At 46.1% G+C, this 17,010-nt stretch overlaps 1 protein-coding gene across 5 annotated transcripts in view; it reads left to right on the top strand.

Moving 5' to 3' along the window:
* Nucleotides 1–16,209, top strand: part of SLC14A2 (solute carrier family 14 member 2) — a 506,126-nt gene extending 489,917 nt beyond the window's left edge. For all 5 annotated transcript variants that reach the window (XM_040264572.1, XM_040264569.1, XM_040264570.1 and 2 more), the window contains 8 exons: nucleotides 501–660; nucleotides 1,330–1,519; nucleotides 1,835–1,963; nucleotides 2,835–3,027; nucleotides 5,870–6,017; nucleotides 6,645–6,779; nucleotides 7,837–7,886; nucleotides 14,675–16,209. In XM_040264572.1, coding sequence (XP_040120506.1) covers nucleotides 501–660; nucleotides 1,330–1,519; nucleotides 1,835–1,963; nucleotides 2,835–3,027; nucleotides 5,870–6,017; nucleotides 6,645–6,779; nucleotides 7,837–7,886; nucleotides 14,675–14,875 — 1,206 coding nt within the window. In that variant the 3' untranslated portion in view covers nucleotides 14,876–16,209. The remainder of the gene's footprint in view (nucleotides 1–500; nucleotides 661–1,329; nucleotides 1,520–1,834; nucleotides 1,964–2,834; nucleotides 3,028–5,869; nucleotides 6,018–6,644; nucleotides 6,780–7,836; nucleotides 7,887–14,674) is intronic.
* The last annotated feature ends 801 nt before the right edge of the window (nucleotides 16,210–17,010 follow it).

Raw genomic sequence — 17,010 nt, 5'->3', positions numbered from 1 at the left:
GGTACCAAAATCTGTGAGTGTTCAAGTCTTTTACATAAAATGGCATAGTATTAATATTTGCATATAACCTATGCACATCCTCTGATACATTTTAATTCATCTCTAGATTACTTATAATACTTAATATTAATACAATGAAAATGCTGTGTAAATAGCTGTAAATACAATGTAAATTATACATATTAATAAAAAGTTGCCAGTGTGCAGCAAATTCAAGTTTTCCTTTTTGGAACTTTCTGGAAATTTTTTTCAAATATTTTTAATCCACAGTTAATTGAATGATACAGATGTCGATGGTACAAGGTTGTTGCCTATATTAAATGCAGTAACGTGTCAAACAAAACAAAAGATATTCTAGTCTACAGAAACAAAGATGCTTAAATAGCAATTTCACTAAATATCAAATGCGAATCTCAGCTTGTCCCCTGGCAAGCACGTCACTCCTCAGTGTGAAAAGCTCAGAATGTGGGGCTTCTTGCCCGTCTCTTGTCCCTGGACAGCCTCTGGAGACCATGGAGGACAGCTCCGAGATAAAGGTGGAAACGGGCATCTCCAAGACTTCCTGGATTCGGAGCTCCCTGGCTGCCATCGGGAAGAGGGTCCGCAAAGCCCTGGGCTACATCACCGGAGAGATGAAGGAGTGTGGAGAGGGTCTTAAAGGTAAATGCTCCACGAGAGCAGCCCCTGCTCCCACCCCTGAAAATGTCCCCTCTGGCCATCCTCTAGGAAACAGGCTGCTCGGATCTCTGTAGATGAGATGGAGTCCTGTTTCCATGGACAGGAGTTTCCCTGTTACAACAGGCATATGGACTCTCAGAATGTCAATGCCAATACCCATAGATGTGCAAGCTCTCACCTCTGAACATAACAGTCATGCTCTTGCCAATACCCCCTCAGAATGTCACTTTTTAGTACTGGGATTCTAGAGCCAGCTTTCTAGGAGAATGCCCACCTAGAAATGGCTTGTGGGAGAGCTGTGTCTACTCTTCTGACAGCTTCCCATCAGCAGTCTCCCAGAGCTCAGGCCAGGGGCTTGGCACCTGGATCCGTCCTCCTGAAAATTCAGGCCATTCTCCTGGGGGCACAGGTTGTGCAGGGTACCCACTGCTTGAACAACAACCTACAGACCCGAGCCCACTGGCGATGGGGTAAAGGGTTTTCTGGGCAGTCAAATGCTCTCTTGGGTTCTTTCCTTACCTCGCTCTGTGACAGGTGACAGCAGGGGGCTGAACCCACCTTGGATGCCAGCTTCTCTCACCCTCTCACCCGCTGGGGCCTCACCTGGCACAACTGAGCCTTAGCTGACTCCCTGACCCATTCCATTTTCAGACAAATCCCCGGTGTTCCAGTTCCTCGACTGGGTGCTCCGGGGCACGTCTCAGGTGATGTTTGTGAACAACCCCCTCAGCGGCACCCTCATCGTCCTCGGCCTCTTCATCCAGAACCCCTGGTGGGCCATCTCGGGCTGCCTGGGCACCGTAGTGTCCACCCTGACAGCCCTCATCCTGAGTCAGGACAGGTGAGTCCCAGGAAACCCAGGGTCCCGGCATGAGACCAGAGGTAGTTCCCTGAGGGCACTCTCCACCAGCTTCCCATCCTCACTGCTTGGCTCGCAGCTCAGAAACTCCTCAGACAAGGTCACTCATAACTAAAACAACCATCCCCTGGTTACAAAACTGCATGTTGTCCAGAGGACGGTGAAGGGTTGATGATCGGAAAGTGTGCGTGGTGAGGCTCCAGCTGAGAAAAGCCTGGCTCAGGAGGACAATCAGGGGGGCCATGCCCAGCTTTAGGCCGTGGGGGACCCCTCCCTCAGTAGCCCTCCCCCTCCCAGGTCCGCCATTGCAGCTGGACTTCACGGCTATAACGGGGTGCTGGTGGGGCTGTTGATGGCCGTGTTCTCAGACAAAGGCGACTACTTCTGGTGGCTTCTGCTCCCGGTCATCGTGATGTCCATGTCTTGGTAAGTTTGCTTCTGAGGCTGTGGGTGCAGATAAAGGGCTTCCTACCTTTCTACCTAACTCTGTGACCATCTAAACAGGAGTTGAAAGCAGCATTTCCTTAGAAATATCATCACATCAGAAATACCGTCTAAAAGTAATTACTGACATTGTACAGTGATAGCACCTCTGTGCTGCATGTGGTCCAGGGGACAGTAAAGGGTTTCATTACCTAAGTTCTTTTTCTCTTCTTTTTTGAGATCTAAAAGAGCCCCTGGCCCTACCCCACCAGAGCACAGGGAAGGGAGCTGAGGTCCACAGAGGGTTTAGAGCCATGGGGTCCTGTCACTCTCCAGAAAACTTCTCAGCCCTCCTCCCCAGCGCTGCCCTGTCCTTGGACCCCATGCCCCAACCAGGACAACCTTCCAGGGTAGACTGCAGGCCCAGGCACTTCCCAGAGCCCTCAGGTGGCCAGACCCCAGCTCCTCCCTCCCCTGCAGAAACCAAAGTTTACTCCTGCCAGGATCACCCTCAGCTCCTCCGCAAACATTTGTTGAATTCATGAATGGGTTTCCCCTGCGCTGGTCTGTCCTCTCTGCTCACCCTTGCAGAGGGAGCCCTAAGGCCCTTCAAGGAAGTTCTGTGACTCCCTTGCCTTAGGACTTTCCCCAAAAGACCTGCTTCTGAAGCTGAGTCTGGGCACCCGCCCTGTTGCTGTGTGGGGCGGGGGAAGGAGGCCCAGGAAGGGGGCTGCCCAGAGCCAGTCAGGCTGGGAGAGGGAGCCAACCAGCTGTTTTTCCCCCAAGAAGGCTGAAGGAGCCCCCTTGTCCCACTCAGTCTAGCGCCAGGGCCAGAGGGCATCATGAACAGCATCTCCTGTACTTCTGCCATCAGCCCCATCCTCTCCAGTGCCCTGGGCACCATCTTCAGCAAGTGGGACCTCCCGGTCTTCACACTGCCCTTCAACATCGCCGTGACCCTGTACCTGGCGGCCACGGGCCACTACAACCTCTTCTTCCCCACGACGCTGCTGCAGCCAGTCTCCTCCGTGCCCAACATCACCTGGTCAGAGATCCAAGTGCCCTTGGTAGGTATTGTGGAAGGTGGAAGGGCAGCACCTACCCGCACTCAGTGTTAAAGTGGCATTTAGTTAATTTGCATGTCAGAAACATCCAGTTATATTAATACCTATTACCAATTATTCAGTGCAAGGCACTCTACCTACAACATCACATTAGCCACCAGCTTTTGCTTTTCTCTTTTTAAGAGCTAAAAGGGCCATTTCTGGCCCTACTCTGTCCTGTCATAGCCTGAGAGAGAGACCAAGACCAGGTTAAGAGACTGCCTGAGGTCAGGCAGCTAATGAGTGAGGGGTAAAGTCAAAAGAAGCCTCCTGACTTATAGATTTGGGTTCTTTTATCTTTTTTTGTTGTTTTGTTTTTGAGCCTTTTCGATCCTTTGCTCCAGTTCAATCCAAGCTACGTGGTGTTTTTCTTCTCATTCTGTGTCTTTGAATCATTAATGACATGCACACCACACTGCCCCCTGTTGGCTGGAGAAGTCTCCACTCCAGCCTGGGGAGTGGGTTCCCCTCGCTCTCTGGGGCATCACCCACTTTAAAGCACAGGTGTTCCTCCACTAAGAAACATCTAACAGAGCTTTTTAAGCTTTTGGTAAGCATTCTGTATATAATGCTGGCCTCTGGAAGTCTGCCAAGATAGATTAAAAAAAAAAAAAAACTACACTAAAAGCTTTAAGGCAGCCTGGAGAAACGTGCCCATCAGCCTTCTTTCTTAAACTGGGCACATTTTCTCTGAGGTCCTCTACCCTGTTACACTAAATGACTCTGTGGACTAGCACTCACTCTGAAATTTGTTATTAGCAGTCTATCATCTAACCACAAAGCCACCTGGGCTTTTTGAAGGGACTTTGTGTCAGAAAATAATGGTGCCAAGTTTCTCTGACAGTTCATGGAGACAGCAGGATGACATGGAAGAGAGAGCCCTGCATTTGCCCAAGACGTATTACCTAGGAAGAGACATGTTCACATTAGCCCCATGCTTGTTGATGTCCGTGTGTGTGTGTGTGTGTGTGTCTGTGTGTGTCTGTGTACGTGTGTGTACCTTTGTGAGCCAAAGGTGAGAAATGGGCCATGCTGGCAGTTCAGACCCTCACGCTTCCCTTTCACAGTATCACCCAATCAGTATCTTTTCAAGTCAAAACGGCTCTAACTAGCATGGCTAAGGGGGGATGATGGTACAAAGGGCAAGTTTGAGATACTTTGCAAACTCCAAACCACAGTTTCCATAGAAAAGATAACTAGGAATTTTGTGGAAAAAAAAATAATAAATGGAAAATACTGTACAAATACTTTGGAACCCCCAAAGTTCCAGGAAAGACAAATTCAATGCTTGGTGATTATTCTTTGAGAAATACTCTTCTGGCTAATTTTGAATGTATTATGATGATGGTGAGAATGTCTTGTCATTTTGACAGTCATAATTAGAGCCTCGAGTTTGGGGAAACAGTGGTCGATATTAGAGAGAAGGTCTAGGCCTCCCAAGGATTTTGAGGCTCTGCAAGCTCCCCTGCTCTTTGGTGATGGGAGAGCCTGCTGGAGGCTGCAGCTGGCTGGGGACCAGACAGCCCAGCCACTGCCTCTGTCCAGAACTCTGCCTGTCCCGCTGTCCCCCGCATAGCAATGTCCGAGTCCTGTCCTGTTCTCTGTCCTAGGTTAAGGGGGGACTGAGCCCAGAGGGTTGCCCACTAGACCACTGCAATCCTGTCTGGATGTGGGGTGAGGGCCCTACCACCACAAGACCTCCCTCCTCAGCACCCCAGGAGGAGGCCTCGGAGGACGTGGGAAGACCTGCTTCACCAAGAACTATAAACAAGGGGAGGATGAACCCAGTGCCCCCCAGCAGGCCCAGAGCCCCTCCCGCATTTTCCTAGCTCAAGTCCCTCTGGCCAAGCTTCGAAACACAGACCCATGTGCCCAGGATCTTTTCCCAAACTTCAGGGCACGTGTGCAAGACACTGGACTCTGAACTTCCTTTCTCGTTCATAGACACTCACTATCTGAGACACACGGAGGCTTGACATACCAGGGACCTCCCCCATCAGCCACCACGTGATGGCTTTACCACCACAACCTGCACATGCCAGGGCACCACCTGCCCAGGGGCTCCTCTATGGATACAAGTCTAGCTGCTCCTCCAAACGACCGCACCAATACGACCACGGCCCAGACATGCTGTTCTTGAAAACACAGGGAACCATCTTCCCATCCAATATTTGGCCTTCTAGGCATGTTTTTAGCTCAAAAAAACATAGATGTTACAAGAGTTTTTCAATTCCAACTCTGATTAGCCATCTAGTAATTTTCTAATGAACAACGCCCTGATTTCTTTTCTAAACCCAAGTCCAGTCGCTCATCACTCAAAAGCCAATTCTCAAGAGACAAGCATTGGTAGGAAAGGAAATTTTGCTTTATTTTGGAGGCCTTTTAAAGGAGAGTTTCAGGGTTGCAGGGCTTGCCAGGTAATGCAGCAGTAAAGAATCTACCTGCCAGTGAAGGAGACCCAAGAGACATGGGTTTGATCCTTAGGTTTGGGAAGATCCCCTGATGTAAGAAATGGCAGCTCACTCCAGTATTCTTGCCTGGAAAATTCCATGGACAGAGGAGCCTGGGAGTTTAGTGCCTTACACTCATGCTTCTAAATAAAGGAAACAACACTTTAACCCTTTACTGTTCTTAGAACTCAAGATTAAAACAATAAATCTTGTATTCCTTGTAGAGTGAAATTATTTGAAAATACCTTGGAAAACTGTTGCAAAATGTTAGTATGGAGGGTTTGGCACCAAATATTTTCCTGTTCAAGTTGTCTCTTTTGCCTCCGTAACTGCATGTGATCCTGTTGGACCTGCAGCTTTTGAGAGCCATCCCTGTTGGAATCGGCCAAGTGTACGGCTGTGATAACCCCTGGACTGGAGGTATTTTCCTCATAGCTTTGTTCATATCATCGCCTCTTATTTGCTTGCACGCCGCAATTGGATCCACCATTGGGATGTTAGCAGGTTAGTGTCGTTATTAATTAACTTAATTAATGGGCCTTATGAATGGGCCCCTTATTAATGGGCTGCAAGAATGCTGTGCCTGGGGCCAGCTCCAAAGAAAATGCTGACGTGTGTCTTCTTGCTCCACCTGCTTATTCCTGTAAACTCTCTTCCTTCCAAGTCACCTGGTCTTAGCATTTTGGGTGCTGCACCTTCCTGCTCCGCTGAGCAAACCCCATCCTCGAGAAAAGCTCTGGTCACTTACACCTCTGGATAAACTAAAAGCTTGGGAGGAGCTTGTTCCAGGCGTGTTTATATTGTAAGCCTTATCTCTAATCATGATAAGAAGCTTGTTCTCCAGGAGAACATTCAGGTTGATACCTTAATCCTCCTTCTTCTAGCACTGCTCAATCAAACTTCAGATCATTACTCAAAAGAGTCTCATACCCGTACCAGCTGAACCACTGATATGCATGTGACCCTAAAGCCATTTGTCTCCTTTCGATGTTTTCCCACTGAATAGTCAGGAGTCCTTTTCATAAATACTTCGGGGGCACTGATAACTGTCTGAGTTGAAGACGGTGGGGGACTTCCGGGCTAGTGAGCCCCCTCGACCCCACACAGCACTCAGCCCGTCTTCTCCCCCAGCTCTCACTCTCGCGACGCCCTCTGAGTCCATCTACTTCGGACTGTGTGGCTTCAACAGCTCGCTGGCCTGCATCGCCATTGGAGGCATGTTCTACGTCATCACCTGGCAGACGCACCTCCTCGCCATCGCCTGCGGTGGGTACCGCCAGCAGAGTTTCCTATCCGCTTCAAATGACACCAGCGTCTATGCCCACAGGGAAGCCACCCTGCAAAACTTTTGCTGAGCCCCCAAAGATAAATGGGAGGATTTGTTTGCTTGATAAAGGGATTTTTATTTTAAACTATTTTGAATAGTCCTTTAGTGATTAGTACATTAAAAACTATTTTCACTGAATGCAAAGTGTTCAGCCACACGAAGACAGAGTTTTTGATGGAGGTTGTTCATTTGTTGTCTGTGATTGCTGCTTTCCAGGCTGGTGATTGAAGCAACACTTGTGTAAATTAATCCTTATATGGAGAATTGGGTGATTTACATCAGATACAGCAGTTAACCTTAAACACCCAAACACTGACCATAGGACCTTCAAATAGTGCTTGTAGGTGTGTGGTCGGGGTATTCAGTGACTCTCTAATAAAGGTTTGCTGTTGTTAATATCCTAGGAACCATTGGAATGTTTTTAGTGGAGAAATTGAGGGTTCAGAAGCAAATTCCAATTACTGTGGCCCATTTTCACAGACCCTGACCTCCCACCAGCTCTTGGGTCTCCCCAGTGGCAAGCCTGGCGATGCCCTCAAAAAGCAAAGCCCAGATGACAAGGCAGCAAGCATATTTGGTCTTCCTCAAGCTTACAGAATGCTGTTCCTCCCTGGAAACCCATATTATGTTAATAACTTGTGATGAAATATCCCAGCAGGGAGTTCTGGGATTCACACACCTTGGCTGTATAGTAAAACGTTCATTTATGGTTTATGCTGCTAAATGTTCCTTTGCTAGAATGCAAGGTGGTAGGACCCAGGAGAACTGTAACAGCTAAATTCTGGTCCTTTTTAACAAAGTTCATCTGCTGTCTTAGTTATGCCGGCATTTGCATGGAATTTAACACTTTTCAAAGCTGCCAAGCAATGGAAATGTAACTCAATTTTTTTTTTTTTTAACCCAAGAGATAGCATTTGTGGCATAAAATGCATGGGGAGAGAATGTATAAACTTGAGGCACTGCTGGTTTCCTGACAATTTCTTTGTTCTCTTGCAGCACTGTTTACAGCCTACCTGGGTACCGCCCTGGCTAACATGTTGTCTGTGGTGAGTCAGCAGGGCTAAGGACATGCCTCACACCATCCCCCATGTTCTCTTGGCTCCCCAAGCCCCTCTTCCAAGAGCCCCTCCCCAATCCCTTCCTCTTGTCTCAAATCATTTGCATTGTGTAGATCCTCCACCCATGGGTAGCTAGGATGATTATGTAGATCTATCAGATACAGGGAAAAAATTAAGCCACCTCACCCAGACTCTGCAATCCTTACAAGACTATATCTGAAATACTGAAAAGGTAGATTCTTTATCCACTGAGCCATCAGGGAAGCTCTTCATTTCTTTAAATACGCAATCTTAAGGAGCAGTGACGCAACAAGAGACTGACCCAGACTTGCCCGTGAGTGTCCAGGAGCCTCAGCAGAGGGGTGGGTCAGCAGTGGCCTGCTGTAAGGTTGGGGACACTGAGTGCAGCAGAGCATGCATGGGACCTTTTGAAGGAGGTCGCCAATATCTTCATGACCTCCACCATAGTTTGGCCTCAGGTCAAGCAACTGGGAGGGAACACAGCCCCACCCATCAACAGAAAATTGGATTAAAGATTTACTGAACATGGCCCCTCCCATTAGAACAAGACCCAGTTTCCCCCTCAGTCAGTCTCTCCCATAAGAGGCTTCCATAAGTCTCTTATCCTTCTCCATCAGAGGGCAGACAATGGAAAACAAAATCACAGAAAACTAACCAATCTGATCACAGAGGACCACAGCCTTGTCTAACTCAATGAAACTATGAGCCACGTAAAGCCACCCAAGAAGGACAGGTCATGATGGAAAGTTCTGACAAAATGTGGTCCACTGGAAAAGGGAAACACAAACCACTTCAGTATTCTTGCCTTGAGAACCCCATGAACAGTATGAAAAGGCAAAAAGATTGGATACTGAAAGATTAACTCCCCAGGTTGGTAGGTGCCCAATATACTACTGGAGAAGAGTAGAGAAATAACTCTAGAAAGAATGAAGAGATGGAGCCAAAGCAAAAACAACACCCAGTTGTGGATGTGACTGGTGATGGAAGTAAAGTCCAATGCTGTAAAGAACAATATTGTATAAGAACCTGGAACGTTAAGTCCATGAATCAAGGCAAATTGGAAGTGGTCAAAGAGGAGACGGCAAGAGTGAACATCAATGTTTTAGGAATCAGTGAACTAAAAATGGACTGCAATGGGTGAATTTAACTCAGATAACCATTATATCTACTACTGTGGCAAAAATCCCTTAGAAAAAATGGAGTAGCCATCATAGTCAACAAAAGAGTCTGAAATGCAGTTCTTGGATGAAATCTCAAAAACAACAAAATGATCTCTGTTCATTTCCATTCAACTGATGGTTTGAAGGCAAACCATTCAATTTCACAGTAATCCAAGCCTATACCGTAACCAGTAACATTGAAGAAGCTGAAGTTGAATGGTTCTATAAACACCTACAAGATCTTCTAGAACTAACACCCCAAAAAAGTGTCCCTTTCATTATAGCGGGCTGGAATGTAAAAGTAGGAAGTCAAGAGATACCTGGAGTAACAGGCAAATTTGACCTTGGGGTACAAAATGAAGCAGGTCAAAGGCTAACAGAGTTTTGCCAAGAGAACACACTGATCATAGCAAGCACCCTCTTCCAACAACACAAGAGAAGACTCTACACAGGGACATCACCAGATGGTCAACACCGAAATCAGATTGATTATATTCTTTGCAGTCAAAGATGAAGAAACTCTATACAGTCAACAAAAACAAGACCAGGAGTTGACTGTGGCCCAGATTGTGAACTCTTTATTGCCAAATTCAGACTCAAATTGAAGAAAATAGGGAAAACCACTAGACCATTCAGGTATGGCCTAAATCAAATCCCTTACAGTTATACAGTGGAAGTGACAAATAGATTCAAGGGATTAGATCTGATAGAGTGTCTGAAGAACTATGGATGGAAGTTCATGACATTGTACAGGAGGCAGTGATCAAGACCATCACCAAGAAAAAGACATGCAAAAAGGCTAAATAGTTGTCTGATGAGCCCTTACAAATAGCTGAGAAAAGAAAGATGCAAAAGGCAAAGGAGAAAAAAAAGATATACCCATTTGAATGTAGAGTTCCAAAGAATAGCAAGAAGAGATAAGAAAGCCTCCTCGGTGATCAATGCAAAGAAATAGAAGAAAACAATAAAATGGAAAAGACTAGAGAACTCTTCAAGAAAATTAGAGATACCAAGGGAACATTCCATGCAAAGATGGGCTTGATAAAGGACAGAAATGGTATGTACCTTACAGAAGCAGAAGATACTAAGAAAAGGTGGCAAGAATACACAGAAGAACTATACAAAAAAGATCTTCAGGACCCAGATAACCATGATGGTGTGACCACTCACCTAGAGCCAGACATCCTGGAATGCGAAGTCAAGTGGGCCTTAGGAAGCATCACTACGAACAAAGCTAGTGGAGGTGATGGAATTCCAGTTGAGCTATTTCAAATCCTGAAAGACAATGCTGTGAAAGTGCTGCACTCAGTATTCTAGCAAATTTGGAAAACTCAGCAGTGGCCACAGGACTGGAAAAAGTCAGTTTTCATTCCAATCCCAAAGAAAGGCAATGGCAAAGAATGTTCAAACTACCACACAATTGCACTCATTTCACACAGTAGCAAAGCAATGCTCAAAATTCTCCAAGCCAGGCTTCAACAATACGTGAACCATGAACTTCCAGATGTTCAAGCTGAATTTAGAAAAGGCAAAGGAACCAGAGATCAACTTGCCAACATCCGTTGGATCATCAATAAAGCAAGAGAGTTCCAGAAAAACATCTATTTCTGTTTAATTGACTATGCCAAAGCCTTTGACTGTGTGGATCACAATAAACTGTGCAAAATTCTGAAAGAAATGGGAATACCAGGCCACCTGACCTGCCTCTTGAGAAATCTGTATGCAGGTCAGGAAGTAACAGTTAGAATTGGACATGGAACAACAGACTGATTCCAAATCAGGAAAGGAGTACGTCAAGGCTGTATATTATCACCCTGCTTATTTAACTTACATACAGAGTATATCATGAGAAATGCTGGGCTGGATGAAGCACAAGCTGGAATCAAGACTGCCAGAAAAATATCAATAACCTCAGATATGCAGATGACACCACCCTTATGGCAGAAAGTGAAGAAGAACTAAAGAGCCTCTTGATGAAAGTGAATAAGGAGAGTGAAAAAGTTGGCTTAAAAATCAACATTCAGAAAACTAAGATCATGGCATCTGGTCCCATCACTTCACGGCAAATAGATTGGAAAACAGTGGAAACAGTCACAAACTTTATTGTTTGGGGCTAAAAACAAAATCACTACAGATGGTGACTGCAGCCAAGAAATTAAAAGATGCTTGCTCCTTGGAAGGAAAGTTATGACCAACCTAGACAGCTTATTAACAAGTAGAGACATTACTTTGCTGACAAAGGTCTATCTAGTCAAAGCTATGGTTTTTCCAGTAGTCTTGTACAGGTGTGAGAGTTGGACTATAAAGAAAGTTGAGCACCAGAGAATTGATGCTTTTCAACTGTGGTGTTGGAGAAGACTCTTGAGAGTCCCTTGGACTGCAAGGAGATCCAATCAGTCCATCCTAAAGGAGATCAGTCCTGGGTGTTCACTGGAAGGATTGATGCTGAAGCTGAAACTCCAATATTTTGGCCACCTGATGCGAAGAACTGACTCATTGGAAAAGACCCTGATGCTGGGAAAGACTGAAGGCGGGAGGAGAAGGGGATGACAGATGATGAGATGGTTGGATGGCACCTTGACTCTGTGGACATGTGTTTGAGTAAGCTCCAGGAGTTGGAATGACAGGGAAGCCTGATGTGCTGCAGTCCATGGGGTCACAAACAGTCAGACACGACTGAGCGATTGAACTGAACTGAACTGTCTCAAATCACACTTTACTCAGCATCTACTAGACAGAAGGAGCCGGGCCTCAAAAGTGGAAATGTCCACATTAGTCCATCAGATCCTGTGGTCAGGGGGCAGGCAGGCCTCCTTAGAGAAGGACAGTGTGAAGAGCATGATCTTATAAATCAGACTCATATTTTGTAAGTTTCTTGTAAGTCAAGCTCCTCCACAACTAATTTTAAAATTATTTAATTTTTCCCCTATGTTTCTGGATCAACACCCAGTTAACTTGTGGGCCAGTGTACACCTTTGTTCATCCCACAGCAACTACTGGGTCTGGTGTCATGAGGCAAGGTTTCTGGGATGACAGGGAGCCAAGTCCAAGAGAAGCCAGAGCTGGTGGTTGAGCACTTGCACGGCAGTCGCGCAGCAGTCTGAGAACCTTTGTTTGTCTCAGCACAGATGTAGGTGGCCTGTGAAGTCCAGGGGAGCCATATGGCCTGCCCCAGCCCCATATACACAGGAGGGGCCCAGGCCCCATTGCAGAGCACATGGGGCTCAGCCTACAGTTGATGCCTCCCCCTCCATAAGCATTGAAGGCTCATCACAGGCAACCAGGAAAAGTCCTGATGGTCCTACAGGTGAGGGTGGAGATGGGAATTTCACTAACACCTGTTTAAATCTCTCCTCCACCCTCAGTGACATTGGGTGGTTTGGACATAGCATAGGAAGGGAATTTTTAAGCAATAGAACTGAGCTTCCCTGATATCATCCTGTGTACCCTACTGGATTAAGTCCCTTCTCTAGCCCCCCTCACATTTTGTGTGCATATCTGCTATGACACTTGACATGTGACATATAGCATTTGACATATGACAAATGACACCGTGACAAGTCTAGTACACACCAGTCCTCTTCCACCTTCAGGCCTTGTGCCCCTTCAGAACAGGGGCCTGATTGTATTCCTATCTTTATCTCTAGTGCCTGTTACAGTGCTCAGCTCATAGTAGGTGCTCAAGAAATGCAGAATGAATGAGACTCTAAGGTAGTGAGCCCCTGCCATGGGGTATATTAGAGCTGGGCTGACTAGCCAATCACTAGAAACAGGATGAAGTCTGGTGTCTGAGGCTCCTGTCTGCTCCAGGCTTTTCCATCTCTTCTTACCCCCATCCTTTCACCTAGTTGTCCATCCAATAGCTATGTGTCCTTCCTCAGACCAGATACTGGAAATGATGCAAACAGGAGGCTTTGGCTCCTGACTGCTTGTGGTCAATGGCCCTTTCTTCTATGTCCAGAGAAGTTACAGGTTACACCACTCAATCTAGACATTTTTCGAAACAAAATCATGTTTATTTTCTGTGTGCGTACTATGTTTAAGACACTGTGGCTGCCCACTCACAGGGATACAAAAAGTGCAGGCTATTAATTCACGCTGAAGGAATTCCCAGTCTCCTTGAGGAACAGGGTATAAAAGTGTTGGATGACATTTATGAGACTGTTCACGCCTCCACAGAGGAGAGCACTGAGGAGCTCCACAATTTTGCTTTCTAATCAGCATCGGCAGGTGCAGCCCCCTAACTTCACAGGGCTGCCCTCTGCTGGACGACAGTGACCTCAAATGAAGACCATTTATTGAGCACTTAGTATGCACGAGGCACCAACTCTTTGAGTAGATAGCTTCATGCCTATTTTCTTATTGAGGAAATAGTTTTCAGAAAGAGGAAATGGCTCCCACAAAGGTGACTGGAGCTGAGATTTGGATCTGGGTCTGTGGAATTCCCAGCCCACATCCTTCCCACTGTAGGACCTGAAACACCCCACACAGCCTTAGCAGGGCTTTGGAAAGACTAACAGAGTGGAAATCATCAGTCGTGGGTGTTCCTTAAGGCTGGTGTGAGGCTGTCATTGATCCTTAACTCCCACCCAACAAGGCCATCTTTGAACATGCACACACCCCTGGCCTCATTCCTCCAATGGCATTCCCTGAGGTTTTTACTGCTTATGATAAAAGGATGTGTGGAGGAGAAGGGGCATTGGTTTGATTTGCTTCATAGTTGGATTTTCAGGCTCTTTGCTAAAAAGCTATTGAGGTTATCCCAAATGAAGAATGAAGAGGGGTATTTAAAAGCCGCAGGGCATTTTAAGGAATAAAAACCAGAGGAACGTCAGGAGAGAGGCTGTTGGGGATGGGCGCACTCTTGAGGGAGGCTCAGCCCCTCTTGGTCTTAGCTCCCTGGGACTCAGAGGTGACATCTCTGCCTCTCTCCACAGTCTGCTCTGTCCCTCTGTCTCTCTGGAATGGGTTTCTTCTGCTGTACACAGGCCCCCAAATATCCACCCAGCACTGGCTGGCTCTCAAGTTTTTCCCGATCGAGAGCCTCTGAACACAGTCTCTGTGTCTCTTAGTTCAGACTCTCAAGAGGGAGATTCTAGTCCCAGGTTGTCTGCCTAAGGAAAGCTGTATTTGGGGTATGTGTTTATCTCTAGTCCAAGCAGATATGAACAAAGAGAAAAAGGTTTTGAACAACAACAAAATAAAAATGGCTGCCAATGCTGTTCCTTCAACAGGGGCTTGGAGAGGTGAGGAGAAGGTGAGGAATGGCCACAGGTCCTATAGTGAGGAGGCAGAGCCTGGCCAGACACCCAAGAAAAGATGTGTCTTCTACACAGAGGCATGTTATAAGAGGGTTCTGGTAGGTTCTGCATTTTGAAGAATATGTGCTTGTCAGTGCAGACTCACACACACACACACACACACACACACCAGCACAATTTGATTTATATTGATCATGAATTAAGTACTATTGCAATCAGTACCCACAAAACCTCCCCTTCTGCATCCAGGACGGTAGCTGGTTGAGAAAGGCTGATGAAATGAGCACGGGCATCTGATGTAACCAAGACTCCTCTTGTGTTCCCCTCCCCCCAGTTTGGATTACCACCCTGCACCTGGCCCTTTTGCCTTTCCGCCCTCACCTTCCTGCTCCTGACAACCAACAACCCCGCCATCTACAAGCTCCCACTCAGCAGAGTCACCTACCCAGAGGCCAACCGCATCTACTACCTGTCCCAGGAGAAAAACAGAAGAGCATCGACCATCACAAAGTACCAGGCCTACGATGTCTCCTAAGTTGCCCTTTCCAATACATGTCCCTGTAAATTCAGCCTTTGGCAGGGTGTCCAGCTTCCCAAGCTGAAAGCCACTTAAGCTTTCCTTCTGTCTGTTCTGTGACTCTGCCCCTAAGCAAGCCTACTCCCTAGTTATTCCCAAGAACAGGGAAATATGTGTGCAGTCACTATTCAGGAAGCTCTCTGTTCCAAGATGCACAATATTTGTCAATAATATGGTTACTTTCAACTTTATACCTATAGCTCACTCCATAAGAGCTCCCTTTGAGGAGAAGCTTCCCTCTTCTGCAAAATAAACCACATCCCTAAGGACAACTCACCAGGAAGGGGACAGAGATGGGTGACATTGTCGTCAGTCATTTAGTGCAGTGATGTACAGTATCAGGAAATTAGCCAACAAGGCCAAGGGCGGATCTGCCTCCAGCTCTGCCACAAGTGAACTCCAACCACTCAGGTGGGTCCATCCCCCTTCTCATCTCCAATCTCTTACTGGTTTCATGACAGAGAGGGGCCCTGCAGTCCCTTCCACCTCAGAAGTATTGATTCTTCTCTTTCCTTTAAACTGACAAATCAACATAACCAATAAATAATGGCTTTAAGTTAAGTGAAAGATGAAAGGGCTACCAGAAGAGGCAGGACAATTTTAATGTTGTGTGGAGATTTATTCTCGAGTCATGCGATGTTCTGGAGGAGGAAATGGCAACCCACCCCAGTATTCTTGCCTGGAAAATTTCATGGACAGAGAAGCCTGGAGGGCTACAGTCCACAGGGTTGCAAAGAGTCGGACACAACTGAGCGTCTGAGCACACAGGAACACATGTGATGTTCTCTGACTTGGGGTTCTAACCTAAGTTCACTGGAAATGACAACATGCCATCCTTTGCATCACAAATGTTACTAGGAATGTCATCAAATGAAAAGTGATCTTTCTCAACATTTAAATCATATTTTAAACAAATGTGTTTCCTTTTAGAATATTCATAAGCACACTCATTAAATGATTAAGCTTGCAATTTGGTGTGGGTTTTCTTAAAAATGAGGCTCACCTACCTTGTCCACACAGTGCTCATTTGAGGGGTTTTCTATGATCAAATGTATATTTGAAAAGTATATATCCTGAGAATGAACAAATAAGATACACTCTTACCTTTTTCCACAGGATCACTTGCCACACATTCTGTCTTAACAATGAGAAAGAAACAGCTATGTAGTCATTGTAATGACTGTATTATATAAAGTGCAAAGCAATAAAAGTCCTCCTCTAGAAAAAGAGATGAGGATAGGTTGAAAGTTATCAGAAGATTTGATTTACTTATAAAGGGAAGTATACAGAAATGACCATAGTCATTGTTTTCTCTTTGAGTTGAAATGCTGGTTATTACAACTCATCCCATTTTTTAGGGTATAGTCTTGCACCCTAAAATGACTAATCCAGCGCCGCTTGAACAACTCTTTGTTATTCAATTGCTCTGGTTGTAACACTGAGCTCCTAAAACACAGGACCCCTCTGTGGAAAGGCATGTGGCTCAGCCTTCCCACCCGTCCTCTCCAAGAACAGGGATGATCTTACAGTGCCTGTGTCCTCCATCCTTCCAGGATAGCATGAGGGGGTGACCTAAGGCAGAAGATGAAGGAAGGAAGCGAGGTGTAGGGGACAAACTCTTTATAAATCTAATATTTAGCAAAAGCTGGTGTCTGCGTTTATTTTTCTCTCTTTATCTTTCCTGTGTCAGCCCTAGGATCCCAGTCCTCTTCCACCAGCCCAAGAATCCTGGGCTGCCTACCTCTCTTCCCGATTATGTCTAACCAATTATAGCTTCTCCAGGAAAATGGTGCACCTCTGGAAACAAATGCCCACATAGGAAGTGGGAGCAAGTCACACTCCAGAGGCTACCTCTGAGTTTGTGATCACACCTGGAGGCCAAGAAGGTCTCAGGCTCTATTTTCATGACCAGGGAGTTATGACTCTCTGAGGATCCAGCATCCGGGAATTTCACCAGAAGGCTGTTTATGTTCACAGCTCTCTCAGCTGCCCCAGAACCTCCAAGTGATGACATAGCACTATTAAAATAGCACTTTTCGTGCATTTTCCACTTAAGTGTTATAATCTGGTTTTATTAAGAGCAGAAAACCCTC

The sequence above is a fragment of the Oryx dammah genome, unplaced genomic scaffold (assembly GCF_014754425.2).
Source record: "Oryx dammah isolate SB20612 unplaced genomic scaffold, SCBI_Odam_1.1 HiC_scaffold_22, whole genome shotgun sequence".
Classification (NCBI taxonomy): domain Eukaryota; kingdom Metazoa; phylum Chordata; class Mammalia; order Artiodactyla; family Bovidae; genus Oryx; species Oryx dammah.
Note: the sequence above shows the minus strand (reverse complement) of the source record. Positions and strands in the feature narration are given on the sequence as shown.